The 15617-nt window shown below is 38.5% G+C and overlaps 1 protein-coding gene across 1 annotated transcript in view; it reads left to right on the top strand.

The window, feature by feature from the left end:
* Positions 1–15617, top strand: part of RECQL (RecQ like helicase) — a 33472-nt gene that overhangs the window by 11245 nt on the left and 6610 nt on the right. Inside the window, exons 5-8 of the mRNA XM_010361365.2 lie at positions 3424–3530; positions 6802–7000; positions 13333–13499; positions 14317–14398. Of these exons, the coding sequence (XP_010359667.1) occupies positions 3424–3530; positions 6802–7000; positions 13333–13499; positions 14317–14398 (555 nt within the window). The remainder of the gene's footprint in view (positions 1–3423; positions 3531–6801; positions 7001–13332; positions 13500–14316; positions 14399–15617) is intronic.

The following is a 15617-nucleotide window of genomic DNA, read 5'->3' as shown; positions in this document are numbered from 1 at the left end:
TCAAAGGGGGAATTTACTTATTTTTTATTTTAGGTTCAGGGTATATGTGCAGGTTTGTTACATGAGTATATTGTGTGATGCTGAGCTTTGGACTTCTAATGATCTGTCATCCAAGTAGTCAACACAGTACCTGATAGGTAGCTTTTCAACCCTTGCCCTCCTCTCTCCCTAAAGGGGGAATTTTTAAAACTTCTGAGATGAATCCTTTTATCTGGTTCCTGAAACATAAATTTAAAAGCATATTGCACTGAACATTCAAAATCTTCTAAGCTTTTCAAAACCCTATACTAAATTATTGTTTATCATATTCACCCTACAGCGCTATGGAACACTAGAACAGAAAATAAAACGGGCAAAAACCCCCAAAAATGTTGTAGGAGAAGCAGCTCTAGAAGAAGAATCAGTAGACCTGAATTCTAGTCCCAGATCTTCATTGAGTGTCTGCCACGGTGCTAGGCGCTGGGAGGTACAGTAGTGAGCAAAATGGGCGTGGTCTTAGTTTTCACAGAACTCATAGTGTAGAGTAGCACTTTCTCAGACATTAGTGTACATAAGAATCGCCTGAGGATTTGATTACGTGCAGATTCTGATTTTATGTGAGACCAAAGACCCTGCATTTCTAACAAGTTCGCTGGTGCTACTGATATTACTGATTGGGGAGTAGCAAGGGGTCAGCGAGCTTTTCCTTGAAAGGGTAGATAGTAAATAATACAGGCTTGTGGTCCATATGGTCTCCTTGGCAACTCTTCAACCCTGCCATTCTAGTACAAAAGCAGCCACAGGTAACGTGTAAACACATGGGTGTAGCTGTGTTCCATTAAAATAATTTACAAAAATAGGCAACCAGCCCTTACTTTGTTGATCCCTGGTTTAGAGAATACGGGTAATTGTAAGCAATTGCAATAAGAATTTTGGGATACAGGTTTTAATAGGGAATTAAGACTGTACAAAGATCTAGTCTAGGGGCTGTCAGGAAAAACTGTTCTGAGGGAGTGGTGTTTAAGCTAAAAGTTGAAGGGTGAGTAGGCAGAAGGGACAGGGAAGGAAGGGTGTTCATTCAGAAAAGCAACATGTGTGAGATCCAAAAGCAAGAGAGAACATTCACATTATGATGTATTCAGTAACCTAGAGGAATTCCTATGTGGCAGTCAGTGGTAAGACACGTGGAAAGAGTCTTATTTTTAAAAACTTTTCCTTATTTTAGCAGGAAGCCATTGAAGGGTTTTACACAGGTAAGAGACTCATTATTTCATGGTTTAGAAGGATAATTCTAGCAGTTAGATGAATTCCAGATACATCTGGAAGATAGATTCAGTGGGACTTGGTATTTATTGTCTGTGGGGAAAGGAGAAAGAATAGTCAAGAATGATGCTCAAATTTTAGGCTTGGACAATGGTGAGGTTCTTCACTGAAATGGGGTACATTGGAGAAAGAACTCTTGGGAATGGAGAGAAGGAAGATGATGAATTTATTTGGGACATGCTGAATTTATGATGCCTTTAAGACATCCAGATGTAATTGTCCTGAGTAGGAGGATGTTTGTGTCTAAAGCCTGGTGTTAGAGGTCTGAGTTGGAGATTGTTAGTATGGAGATGGCACTGAAGCCATTGGAATGAATTACAGAGCAGCATAGGAAGAGAAGAAGGCCTAGAACAGAAACCAGAACACCAAGAGTTTAGGGATAAACAGAAAGAGGGCTTGCAGACAAGGCTGAGAAAGAGTAGCAACATATAGGATAACCAGGATTGTATGGTGTTACTAGAAGCCTAGGGAAGGATGTGTTTGAATGAGGGAGTGGTTAATAGTGATGTCTGTTAGCAAAATGTCAAATACGATAAGGATTAAGTTTCAATGAGTTTAATGACAAAGGACCTTAGCTAGAGCAATTTTATTGAAATGGCTGGGTGGAGACCAAATAGCAGTGGTTTGAAGTGAGTAGGAGTTGAGGAAGTGGAACTGGTGAGTGTGGGATGCTCTTTGGAAAAGAATGGCTATGAAGGGAAGAAGAGAGGGGGCCATAAATTAGGTGTTATCTTAGTCTATTCCAGCTGCTATAACAGAATGCTTTATATCAGTTAATTAACAAACAATAGAAGTTTACCGCTTGCAGCTCTGGAGGCTGGGAAGTCCAAGATCAAGATGCTAATAGATTTTGGTGTTTAGAGATGGGGTGTTTCTCATAGATGGCACCTTCTTGCTGCACCCTCACATGGTGGCAAAGAAAGGGCACTCACTTCAACTTCTTGTAAAATGGCATCAATCCCACTTATGAAAGCAGAGCCCTCATTACTTAATCACTTCCTTGGGGATACCAACATTCAGACCATAGTGGGTGTTTTCCAAGATGAGAGAGACTTGACCATGTTTAAATGTAATGAGTAGGTGCTAGTCAGGAAAAGTGAAAATAATAGGAGAGAGAATAACTGACTGGGCAAAATCCCTAATAAGATCTTAATTTGATTATGTTTTTTAAACACGTCTGCACTCTGCCAAAGGTTGTCGTAAGAAACAAACTACAGAAACGTAAAGCCATATAATTTTAACTGTAGAATAGCTTTTGTACTTTAAACAGTTTCAATTATAAGGAAGGGGGCATATTACTATAACTTCATTCAGACAGTAAACTGTTCACTGATTTCTACTCAGCATAAATTAATCTTGTATAAAAAGTAAAAGAATGCTCATGCAACTATCATGTTTAATTATACACATTACTGTTTTTTTGGGAAAGCTTTGTAGTAATTTTTCTCTGATGAAACTGTTTAGTGTTTGAACTGATATGTTACCTCACTGAAATTACCAGTAGTGATTATTTAAAATGATAGCAAATTAAACATTTGAAATGTTAACATCTGTCTTTATTTTTATAAGGATAGAGTTCTGTTTAGTTGTATGTTTGTTTATTTGGCTTATAGTTACCTTGTTTGGTCATTTATTCATATCTAATTAATGAGAGTAAGAAGTAAGTAAGCTTTACTAAAGCTACATTAGAAATTAATCTGAATTAATGGGCGGTGCCCACAAGTTAATAAGGTGAATGGGCTGGGCGTGGTAGCTCATGCCTGTAATCCTAGCACTTTGGGAGGCCAAGGTGGGTGGATTGCCTGAGCTCAGGAGTTCGAGACCAGCTTGGACAACACAGTGAAACCCTGTCTCTACTAAAATACAAAAGAAATTAGCCAGGCATGGCGGTGGGTGCCTGTACTCCTAGCTACTCGGGAGGCTGAGGCAGGAGAATTGCTTGAACCACGGAGGCGGAGGTTGCAATGAGCCAAGATCGCACCACTGTACTCTAGCCTGGGCAACAGAGCGAGATTCCATCTCTAAAAAAAAAAAAAAAGGTGAATGGTTTGCAACTGATTCTGAGGGTGGTGTAAAGTTTAAGATAGTTTTTTTTTTTTTTTTTTTTTTTCTCTCTTTTAGGTTTTACACTCGTCATTTGCCCATTGATCTCTCTTATGGAAGACCAATTAATGGTTTTAAAACAGTTAGGAATTTCAGCAACCATGTTAAATGCTTCAAGTTCTAAGGTATGTTTCAGTGGCTTTTTTTTTTTTTAATATAAACTAATTCACTGAAGTAAGAGCTTTACCTGCAGTTGAGTTGCTTATAAAATTATAAACTGTTAACTATTTATATCAGGAGTTGCAAACTACTGCTCTTGGCCATTTCTGGCCCACTATTTTTGTATGTCCCATGAATTAAGGATAGTTTTTATATTTTTAAATGGCCAAAAAAATTAAAACGAGTATTTTGTGAAATGCGAAAATTATTTGCAGTTCAAGTTTCAGTATCCATAAATAAAGTTTTATTGAAACACCACCATGCTCATTTGTTTACATGTTGTCTGTGGCTGCTTTTACAGTATAATGGCAGAGTGGAGTAGTTGTGATAGAGACCTTATAGCCCACAAAACCTAATATTTTTGTCTGGTACTTTACAGGAAACATTTGCTGACCTGTTTCGTATTATCTATTCTAAAATAGTAAAGGGAGAATTTCTAATTATGCAGTGTAATTAAATATGAAATATGAATTACTAAGAAGTTACCCTATACCTGTGGAATTTCTTCTATTTAGGGATGGACTCTTTTACCGTCATCTGTAGAATAAAGCATTTCCCAGCTATTCTTTTTAAAAAAGCATATTATTGAAATCTTCAAAAGGAGAGAGAATAGCATAAAAACTGCCATGTAGCCATTTCCCCCTTCAACAGTTACCAATATATGGCTAATCTTTTTTTTAGTCTATATACCTCCAGTTTTCCCTACCCCCTTCTCCTTAGTTTATTTATTCAGAACAAATTCCAGACATCATATTTTAATTGTAAATTCTTCAGTATGTATCTCTAACTTTAAAGAAAAGTGCTATGCCATAATCACATCTAAAAACTTTAATATCAATTCTTTAGAATTATGAAAAATTCAGATTTCTGTCTCATTTTTATGTTTTCTTTTTGTAAATATAGCCTAGATAATATTCATGCATTGTATTGTATTTGGTTGATATACTCATAGGTTCCCTTTATCTCTTTTGTATTTCCCATGCAAATTCTTTGTTGAAGAAACCACATTAATGGTCCTGTATCTTTCTACATTTTCCTGATTGCATCCTTGTGGTGTTTTCTTTTCTTTTCGTTTTGTTTTGTTTCTTTTCTTTCTTTTCTTTTCTTTTCTTTTCTTTTCTTTTCCTCTCTCTCTCTCTCTCTCTTTTCAGTTCTGGGGTACATGTGCAAGATGTGCAGGTTTGTTACATAGGTAACTGGATCCTGTTAGATCTAAAAGCCTGATTGTATTTGGAATTTTTCTTTTTTCTTTAACTTTTTTTTTTTTGATTTTTGCAAGAGTATACTTACTGTGGTATCACTCAAGTGGTACATAGTACCTGGTTATCTTTTTGTGATGCTAAGCATCAGTGGGTTCAAGTGATGTCTGCCTGATCTCTGGTTATCAGCTTTTCATCTAATGGTTTTAGCAGCCACTGAGTGGCACCGTGAGAGCCATGATTTCATTAGGGACGTGCAAAATGGTGATACCTAATTCTGTCACTCTTCGTATTAGCTACACTTTTTCTACAAAAATGAACTTCTTCCTCGTTAACTCTGCATGATGAAAATGCTTGATTTTTTTTTTTCCTCTTTCTTTACCAGTTTTCAGAGTTGGTTTTCTAGCATTCTCCAAAGGTGGTCAACAAGATTTTTAAGGTATTTTTTTCCCCCAAGTATCACTATAAACTTAGACATTTTGAGATATAATGTGATTCACCTTTGGAATCACATTATATATTAATTACAATTATATATTATTACATATATATTTCAGTATATATGTAATGCTGAAATAGTCCTGTCCTTGGGCAGTGAGAGCCTCTTTAAATTGGTTCCTGAATCTTTTCTTTTAACCCCATGGCTTCTGCTCCTTGCTTTCTTTTGCAGTAAGATAATCCATGTTCATTTTATGCATTTCTTGTGCAGACCTAGAGTCAGCCATACCTCTAAGAAGCCCTGCTTCCTTTAGTTTACCCATATATTTTTGTTTTATTTAAACTCCATGTCATTCTATTATAACTGCTCCTTCATTCAACAAAATCAGTCTGTGGAGAAAACTGCTTTCTAATAATGTACTTTCTTAAAATTGAAAAAGAACATAATAGTAATAGAAAGTAGTTTAGAAAGTTGCAGATAATTACAAGTTCATGATATATCCCCACTGCTTGAAAAGTTGGAGAGAGATAAAAAGAACATCTGTATCCTAGAATATATCTAGGAATTAACAAACTGCAGCCGGGCGCAGTGGCTCACGCCTGTAATCCCACATTTTGGGAGGCCGAGGTGGGTGGATCACCTGAGGTCGAGGGTTCGAGACCAGCCTGACCAACATGGAGAAACCCCGTCTCTACTAAAAGTACAAAATTAGCCAGGCGTGGTGGCACATGCCTATAATCCCAGCTACTATGGAGGCGGAGGCAGGAGAACTGTTTGAACCTGGGAGGCAGAGGTTGCAATGAGCCGAGATCGTGCCATTGCACTCCAGCCTGGGCAACAAGAGTGAAACTCCGTCTCAAAAAAAACAAACTGCTTTGCTGGGATGATGAAAGCAGTTTGATTGTCTCTTTCTATCCCATTCACTGGCATGTTTTTATACTTTTTTGGTCCTCTTTAGGTTAGAAGGAAAAAAATGACATCTAATGTGCTAAGTATTATATAGAATTGTATTAGAGTACTAAGAAGCTAATAAATGTTAGCTTTTAAGATTTATTATTATCTTAATTTAATGAGTGATACTTTGTGAAACCCCATGGTCTTTATGTTTAAATAAAGAGATTAAAAGATTTGATGGCATCATTTAAGAAGTTAATAAATAATAAATTTTGTTCACATACATAAAGGGATTATAAATATAATGTTAAAATTAATAAAACCCACCTTTATAACCATAACAATTGCATCTAGCTCACATTTGAGAATATATTATGAACAATTTAGAATTATCCCTTTATAGAATAAATGCTCTTCATTGGACTATCTGTTCATGTTCATTTTTTTTGTTCTTTTTTGTCAAGTGAGTTTTTTTTTAATCATCAACAATGTAGATGTTAGTAAATAACTAGAATGCTATTTACATAGCTGCCATGATGTTTAGTACTGGGACATGGTTTCAGTTTTAATGAACCAAACATCTGCTCCTAGAAGAGCCGAAGTCTATTATTGCTTTGGAGAAATGAACGTTTTCATTTACCACCTCAGTATTTCAGTCTGCCAGCTTAGTTTTACTATCATTGTGTCTGTTTTTTCTTTTAATAGGAGCATGTTAAATGGGTTCATGCTGAAATGGTAAATAAAAACTCCGAGTTAAAGCTGATTTATGTGACTCCAGAGAAAATTGCAAAAAGCAAAATGTTTATGTCAAGACTAGAGAAAGCCTATGAAGCAAGGAGATTCACTCGAATTGCTGTGGATGAAGTTCACTGCTGTAGTCAGTGGGGACATGATTTCAGACCTGGTATGTATGTTTTATCTAGAAAGCTTTTTGATGTCATAGACCGTGTCCTTACTCAGCTTGGCATGATGGAAATCTCGGCTTCTATTAAAATCAGCCTCAAGTAGTTACACATTGAATATCCCTTATCCAGAATGCTTGGAACCAAAAGGGTTTTAAAGTTTGGATTTTTTTGAATTTGGGATGATCAGCCTGTATTACTCATTTTATCTTGCCTCATTATGAGGAGGACTGAGAAGCAGAATCTTTAGTTTCATTCCCCTCTGTAGTCTGTAGTTTAATTGCCTTTGTCAATTACGGACAAATATGAACACATATGTTTTCTAGCCAATAGTGGACATCTTTTTGGCATTTATGACATCTAGGTATTCCTTCACATTTGTTGAGGAATTTGCATCTGTTTCAAAGTTGTCATCTTTAGTCATCATTCTGGGGGTCTTTTTAGCACCCACCTGCAACTCCTCAGCATTAAACTTTGATGAGATATTTTAGTGACCTTTTTCTTCACCCCACCACCTAATCCTACAGTCATAGCCTAAAGTAAGTTACTCAGAATTGTTATATGCAAAAAAAGTCTTAAATTCAAAAATCCGACTCCCTGGCTTCAACCTCTTTTCCTTCTGAAGCTGTTCACACTCATTAGGATTTGGTGGATCCCTCTTTTACTCCCTGCTTATTTATCCAGGCTCCCGTCCCTACATAGCAATCACTCTTTTTCCCGTCCAGACACTGTGCTGTTGCCCCTGACTTCTGTTATGTTTGCCCTGGACTGCCTGGCCATTCTGCCAGTCTGCTTCAGGTGTTGTGCCTGAGACGCTGGATTCATCTAGACTTCCGCTTTCCCTATTCCTGCTGCTTGGCTACTAAACATTATCCAAAAAAAAAAAAAAAAAAAAAAAATTGCATAACTCTGTTCAGCTTTTCATTATCCTCAGCTGTCCTTATACTTGTCCCTATTTAAACTCCTTTATACATTCCTTCCAACAAATGTCTCGTATCATTGACTTTCTATTCAGGCCCTAACTTGTACTTAGCAGATGCTTTCTGCTTCACAGGAAATAGATGCCATCAGGTATGAAAAGCTCCTCTTTCTACTTTCAAACATTAGTAATCTTTGTTTTGTTTTTTTCTTTTGTTAAGGCAGAAAAGACCACTGCTTTATAAGGATAACCATGACCCCTCCCGTTTCATCCTTTCCTGCCTTCTTAAGACCTTGCACTGCCAAGTTCCTCACTCCTTCACTTTGAGTCTCTTTTGTCCCCTCCCTAAAAACAGAAACTAAAACACCCTTCTGATCTTTTGCACCTTTTAATGTTACTGTCCTCTTTCTGTTCTTTCTGTCACCATCAGACTTCTTAGCTTACCATCTCCATTTGTCACCTTTAACCCATTCTGAACTAATTGAATCATATGCTTCTGCCACCACCGTACTATTGAAACAGGTCATCGGTGACCCACCCCCAGTGGCTTCATCACGTGGTCTCATTTTCATTCCTCTTCCCACTTAACTTCAATAGCATTTTATATATTCACCTCTCACCTTGCCACATGCTACTCCCTTGGTTACTGTAGGTCAGTGTCTTCCTTTCCATTATTACCTCCTTCGCTCGTCTTGCTTTGTCTTCTTTTAAATATTAGTGTTCCCTAGGGTTCTGACCTCAGTCTTTACCCTTTCTTACATTTCTCCAGGGATAGTGAGCTTGTAGCCCAAAGACTGCATTCTCTACCTACAGAATTATTATGGGCATTGTTTTTATATATATATATATATATATATATATATATATATATTTTTTTTTTTTTTTTTTTTGAGACGGAGTCTCGCTCTGTCACCCAGGCTGGAGTGCAGTGGCCAGATCTCAGCTCACTGCAAGCTCCGCCTCCTGGGTTCACGCCATTCTCCTGCCTCAGCCTCCCGAGTAGCTGGGACTACAGGCGCCGCCACCTCGCCTGGCTAGTTTTTTGTATTTTTAGTAGAGACGGGGTTTCACTGTGTTAGCCAGGATGGTCTCGATCTCCTGACCTCGTGATCTGCCCGTCTCGGCCTCCCAAAGTGCTGGGGATTACAGGCTTGAGCCACTGCGCCCGGCCTGTTTTTATTTATATATTTTAAATGGATTTAAATGCCTTAAACAGGATGTATACTCCTTTCTATTAAGGACCCCACTTTCTTAACCAGATAGTGCCACATGGTTGTTACCTGGTGGCCACTGAAGTTACCCGATTTGTGACTCTTGCCCTATTTTCAACCTAAGTGGTGCGATCACTTACGATTATCACCCTTGTTTAAGTATTACCATGACTTATGTTGTCTCTGTGGATCTGCTGCCGAAGTGTAAAACATTATTCCCATATCTAATTATCTAACTTCTAAACTTTAAATTTATACTCCTAATTGTTTATCAGAAATGTGTATATAAATTAGCATGAACAAAACTAAATTCCCCCCAAAGAGAACTGCTCTTTTTCTTCCAACTTGGAGTCACTATTTTCCCCTAACTCTACTCGACATTCTAACCAAAAACTTTATTTTCTTCACCTTTCCTTTCTCCTTTCTCCTCTCTAATCCCAAGCAATTTTCCCCTTCAGTCTTCTCTGTCTTAGAAAGTCATCCACTCACTCACATGTTTGCTGAAGCCAAAATTGTAGCAGTTATCTTTATCATTTAGATTCCAGTCAGGAGACAGTTATTTGAACACAGAGGATTTTTTATAAAGAATTGTGAACTAGGTAAAAAGTAGCTACATAGATAACTGAAAAAGTAAAAAGAAAACTAATATATCATGGAGTTAAAAACTGGAAGAAGCAACAACCACCTGTAGGGCTGGGAGAACAGGAAGATTGGAACAAATAAGACTTAGAAACTTAAAGGAGAGGCCCCTGTGGAACTGAGCTCCCTGGTGCTGGAGCCTCTTGGTAGAGCCAGAGGTGGGGTACATCTGTGATACAGCTGGTTCTCCAAAGGCTGAAAAAACTGCCAGCTGTATTTAGTTGCTCTTAAGGAAAGAAGTGCTGCTACAGGGATGAGAAACCTTGCTGGGGTGGCAGTCACAGGAACACAAGAAGCCCACAGGAAGCAGTTAGGGAGGAAGCAGCCATGGAGTCTTCCATGCAGGGCCAGCAGGCAAAGCTGACGCATAGTGTGCAGAGCCCTTGGTGCAGCATCCCAAAGCAGAGTATAGAAGGTAGGGTTAGAGATGACAAAAAAATGATGGATGACATACCGTCCTTGATTTATGCTCCCTTTGCAGGTCCAGTCCACCACTAAGTGTTGTCAGCTCTGCCTCTAAAATGAATCTCAAGTTTGTCTGTGCACCTACGTCTTACATACAGTTGAGCTCCCTTCCACTGGTCTACTGCAATAGCTTCCTAAGTAGTCTGTGATTCCAGTCTTACCCTTTTTGTTCATTCTCCACAGAGCAACCAGTGATATTTTCTAAATATAAATCAAATCATGTTACTTCCCTACCTAAACTAGCCGGTAGCTACTGTGTACTTAGCATAAAACCCCAAAGTTCTTAACTGGGGCCCATAGGGTAGTAGGTGATCTGCCCCCATCTGTCTACCTGATTTCCTACTCTTCCTCTCTTACTTCTTAAGCCCCAGCTATACTGGGCTTATCATTATGAGACTTACCACTGTTTTTTTTTTTTGTTTGTTTGTTTGTTTTTTTTTTTTTTTGAGAGGGAGTCTCGCTCTGTCGCCCAGGCTGGAGTGCAGTGGCCGGATCTCAGCTCACTGCAAGCTCCGCCTCCTGGGTTTACGCCATTCTCCTGCCTCAGCCTCCCGAGTAGCTGGGACTACAGGCGCCCGCCACCTCGCCCAGCTAGTTTTTTGTATTGTTTTTAGTAGAGACGGGGTTTCACCGTGTTAGCCAGGATGGTCTCGATCTCCTGACCTCGTGATCCACCTGTCTGGGCCTCCCAAAGTGCTGGGATTACAGGCTTGAGCTACCGCACCTGGCCTGACTTACCACTCTCTAATGGCGTATTTATTGGCTTACTCTTTGTATTGTCTTGTTTCTTTGCTTGAATTACAGACACATTTGTATAGCATTTTTGTCTTGTTCATCACTCTATCTTCAGTGCCTAGGGAAGTGCTTGGCACCCAATTAAAAAGGTGTTCAACATTTATCTACTGATGAATGGGTAAATCTAGCACTCTCTCCCTCCTCCCTGCCACCTGTATATCCCAGTAGTCACTAGGACCTGTAGGTTCATGTATGTCTCTTTACTCTTTATGATTTGTCCTTAATGTCATGTCTTATTTTATAGTCTGTATTATTTTTCTAGTCTGTTACTGCCATGCTGGTTTTCCTTCAGTATTTTGTCTATTCCAGTCTATATTTTGCACTATCACCAAAAGATGATTTATGAAGCATACGTCTTTAAAAATTACATGATGGACTGGGCTTGGTGGCTTACGCCTATAATCCCAGCACTTTGGGAGGCCGAGGCGGGTGGATCACCTGAAGTCAGGAGTTGAAGACCAGCCTGGCCAACACGGTGAAACCCCATCTCTACAAAAAATGTAAAAATTAGCCGGATGTGGTGGTGCATGCCTGTAATCCCAGTTACTCGGAAGGCTGAGGCAGGAGAATCGCTTGAATCCAGGAGATGGAGGTTCCAGTGAACCGAGATTATGCCATTGCACTTCAGCCTGGGTGACAGAGTGAAACTCCATTTCAAAAAAAAATTACATGATGACTCCTCATTTCCTATAGGATAAAGTCTCAGCTTAGAATCAACTGGCTGAATTGTTCATAGCTTTTCTCTTTTTTTGAGACGGAGTCTCGCTCTGTCGCCCAGGCTGGAGTGCAGTGGCGCGATCTCGGCTCACTGCAAGCTCCGCCTCCCGGGTTTACGCCATTCTCCTGTCTCAGCCTCCCGAGTAGCTGGGACTACAGGCGCCCGCCACCACGCCCGGCTAATTTTTTGTATTTTTGGTAGAGACGGGGTTTCACCATGTTAGCCAGGATGGTCTCCATCTCCTGACCTCGTGATCCGCCAGCCTCGGCCTCCTCACCTGCGTTCTACATAACAGTGTCAGTTAGGGTTCAGGCAGGGAAGCAGAGTCACGATGAATGTTACGGGATAACGGTTTTACTGTAGGAAGTAGATCTTGAACAATTGTGGGAGGAACTGGGGAAGTGAAGGTCTGAAGAGGGGAGTTGGAGGATTAGAGAAAAGTAACGGATTGATGCCTAAGCACCGGTGCAGGAGGACGAGGCAGAGCCTGTAGGGAAATCTGCAGCTGGCATGTACAGTGGCAAAGAGGACCCCTAAAGGGAAGGTCGTGGAAGGGTCTCTGGTAAGCTACTTCCTGTGAGTAGCTGTGGCCTCTGTGGGTCTGCTGTTGACTGGCAAGACCTGCAGTTGGGAGGAACAGCTGAATGAGGAGTGGAAAAGAACTAGGATGACCTAGAACTGGCTGAGCACTTCTGCATCTGTCCATCATCCTCTCTGCTTGTAAAGACCTTGAAGGAGCAATGTTAGCTGGTTCACTTCTGCCACCAAATCTTGCACAAGTTCCTCTTTTGGGTCAGCGCTAACTTGGAACAGGAAAGAGATTCTGGGAAATGTAATTTCCAGCTTAATGGATTGGACAATAAATCCATCCACCACAAGACTCTGTGACAGCCCCAGTGAACTGCTTGCTGTTGTCTGAACATACTTTCATGCCAGTGTATTTGCAGTGTATATGCTGTTTCCTCTGCGTGATGTTCGTGTCTTCCTAGTGAACTTCTGCTCATTCTCTTAAGACATAACTCAAGTATTATCTCCTTGAAATCGTCACTTCTCAAGCAGCTGTTCTGTCCTCTGTGTTTTCATAGTAGTCCTCTACTTAGCCTATAAGCAATTTCTACCACATTTTTTTCACTTTCCCCCAAATAGTTCAAGTTCTTAAGGGAGATTAAGGACAGTTTAGCTAGGGATTTAGATGCATATAACAAGTTTGAGCCTAGAATGGTTTCCGAGAAATAGGTGATATACAAAGCAGTGCTGCCCTTACCAAGCTTTATTTAGTCTGATGACACTAGGTGGTAGCAGGGGTTTGTCTGATGGCCTGTTTTATCTTTTGTTAGTTGTAATAAATTAAAACACTGTGGCTATACCCGCTGTCTCTTGAGTCCACTGTGACCAAGAATAATGTCTGGAATAAATATAATAAAGCCTGCACATCAAAGAGGCTAACACAGAACTGCATATTTACTGCTATAGATGGCTGTGGAAATAAAATCATAATAGTCATCGATTATCTGCATAATGTTAAAAGGTATAGTTTACTCTAACTCTTAAAGGATAGAAAAAGGGCTACTTTATTTGTTTTTTCAGATTATAAGGCACTTGGTATCTTAAAGCGGCAGTTCCCTAACGCATCACTAATTGGGCTGACTGCGACTGCAACAAATCACGTTTTGACGGATGCTCAGAAAATTTTGTGCATTGAAAAGTGTTTTACTTTTACAGCTTCTTTTAATAGGCCAAATCTATATTATGAGGTATGTAATTTTTATGTCCATTCATTACTTTCGTGAAGAATTACACACAGAGGATCTACCTTTTTATTATGTTTGTTTACATGAGCAGCAGTTACATACTTTACAAAAACTTTTAACATTAGGAGGTAATTATAAGTAGATTCTGTAATTAGGGCTTCATTCATGTATCTTTTGCTACATAATCCTTTGTTAGATTAAACGGAAGACATTAAACGGAAGACACTCTTGCTAGGTGATACTTTTTATAAAATATATGAGTAAGTTATATATCTTTGTTAAATTTCTGTATGTTCTTTTTTGTGTAAAGATGGGGAGAAAGGATGGAGTGATACTAAGGACCCTAATAACATCTCTGTTCAAATTAATTACTAATTAATAGAAGTATTAATATGCCATTAAAGATTTGCCAATTCTATTTAGATTTTACTTGATAAACTTGAAAAATAACCTAACAGCTGTCTTTTCTTTCTAAACCCTTTTAAGAATAGATTTAATGTTTTTCTGAGTTTTCATTCAATAGTTATTTATGTTACGGTTTGCTTTTATAAAAGTAGCATCACAAAACAAAAAAGTCTTCATCCTTACAAGTTATTCACTGCTCCTGTGCTTGCTCTTCTCTGGTAAATTAAAAAAATAAAGATCAAGAAGAGTCTGGGAGGAGGAACAGATGAGTCAGATGAGTTGAATCCTATGAGTAAGTGAAAGAGTAATAGAAAACACTATGGTCATGAAAGAACTGCATCCTGAAAGTTGTGAGTAGACAGCCACTTGAATGGTACTCGTTCATTTACTTTTTAATAAGTTAAGTTTTTTTTAGGTTCGGCAGAAGCCCTCAAATACTGAAGATTTTATTGAGGATATTGTAAAGCTCATTAATGGGAGATACAAAGGGCAATCAGGTAATGTAAAAACCAACTTTGGAGACAGAGATAACTTTCAAAAAGTGACTTCATATTATATTGAGAATTATACTGATAACTGAATAACACCAAAAAAAATTAATGTATAGCAGAAGATACTTGAAAATGTGTGATAAAATTAATTCACTTGATCTTAGAAATTGGGTGTGACATTTGCTTATGCCATAGATTATGAGTCATCAAATTGCCTCATCTATTTTTGCTTATTTACACTTGCTTTAGAATAGACCTGATGACTTAATATGAATTATCAACAGCACGTATTTAGTACGTATCCACTGAGTACAAAATAGTGGATTAAGCAACTGATGTTCTAAAGGGATAGAAAATATACTCCCTTATAGTAAAGGACACATTAAAGCAGTAAGTAAATCCAGTAGTACGTACTGAATAGATTAGGACATGAACAAAGATGTTCATGTCCTAATTCCTAACCTGTATGCTACCTCACATGGCGAAAGGAAATTAGAGTTGCACATGGAATTGAGACTGTTCATTAGCTGATCTTAAAATCGGGAGATTATTTTAGATTGTGTGATGTGAGAAGAACTTGACACCATGATTTTGATCCAGTGAAACCCATAGTACACTTCTAAATCTAAACTACAGAAATGTTAAGAATAAATTTGTGTTGTTTAAAGTCACCATATAACCAGTAAACCATATATACATGGTTTTCTGGGTTTAATGACTAAACAAATGTTACCGAAGCAAAGAATTTGTGTAAAAGTAGCATTTTAAACTGTTTTATGGATTTTCAGGAGGCAGTAATGGGTGTCCTGGGTAAAGGAGTTCTAGGGTCAAATAAATTTGAGAAAGGTTGTAGGTATTTATTCTGCCTGGACATTCACAGGGTGTATCAGCAGACTAGAAGCTCTGACCATCCCTGAAAATAGAGACACCCATTTAACTTTGTTGAATGCAATGTTCTCCAAATTAATTTGCATGCAAATTAATCTAAATTAACCCGGAATTAATCCAGAGAACACTGCATTCATAGCACATTTGTTAACATCTTACAGACATCAGTTTGAGAAATACTGTGTAGTGGGAAATAAAGAGAGAAAAGAGATAACAGGAATGAAAACTGATGGCTCAGGCTCATTTCTGCTTTAAAGCAAGCTGGTGCTCAAGTCTGGAATTATACCAAAATGTCAATATATGCACAAGGCCTTGAAATTTTTCATAATTCTTGTTT

Source organism: Rhinopithecus roxellana, chromosome 10 (genome assembly GCF_007565055.1).
Source record: "Rhinopithecus roxellana isolate Shanxi Qingling chromosome 10, ASM756505v1, whole genome shotgun sequence".
NCBI lineage: Eukaryota > Metazoa > Chordata > Mammalia > Primates > Cercopithecidae > Rhinopithecus > Rhinopithecus roxellana.
The sequence above is the reverse complement of the archived record's forward strand: the minus strand, read 5'-3'. Positions and strand labels throughout refer to the sequence as shown.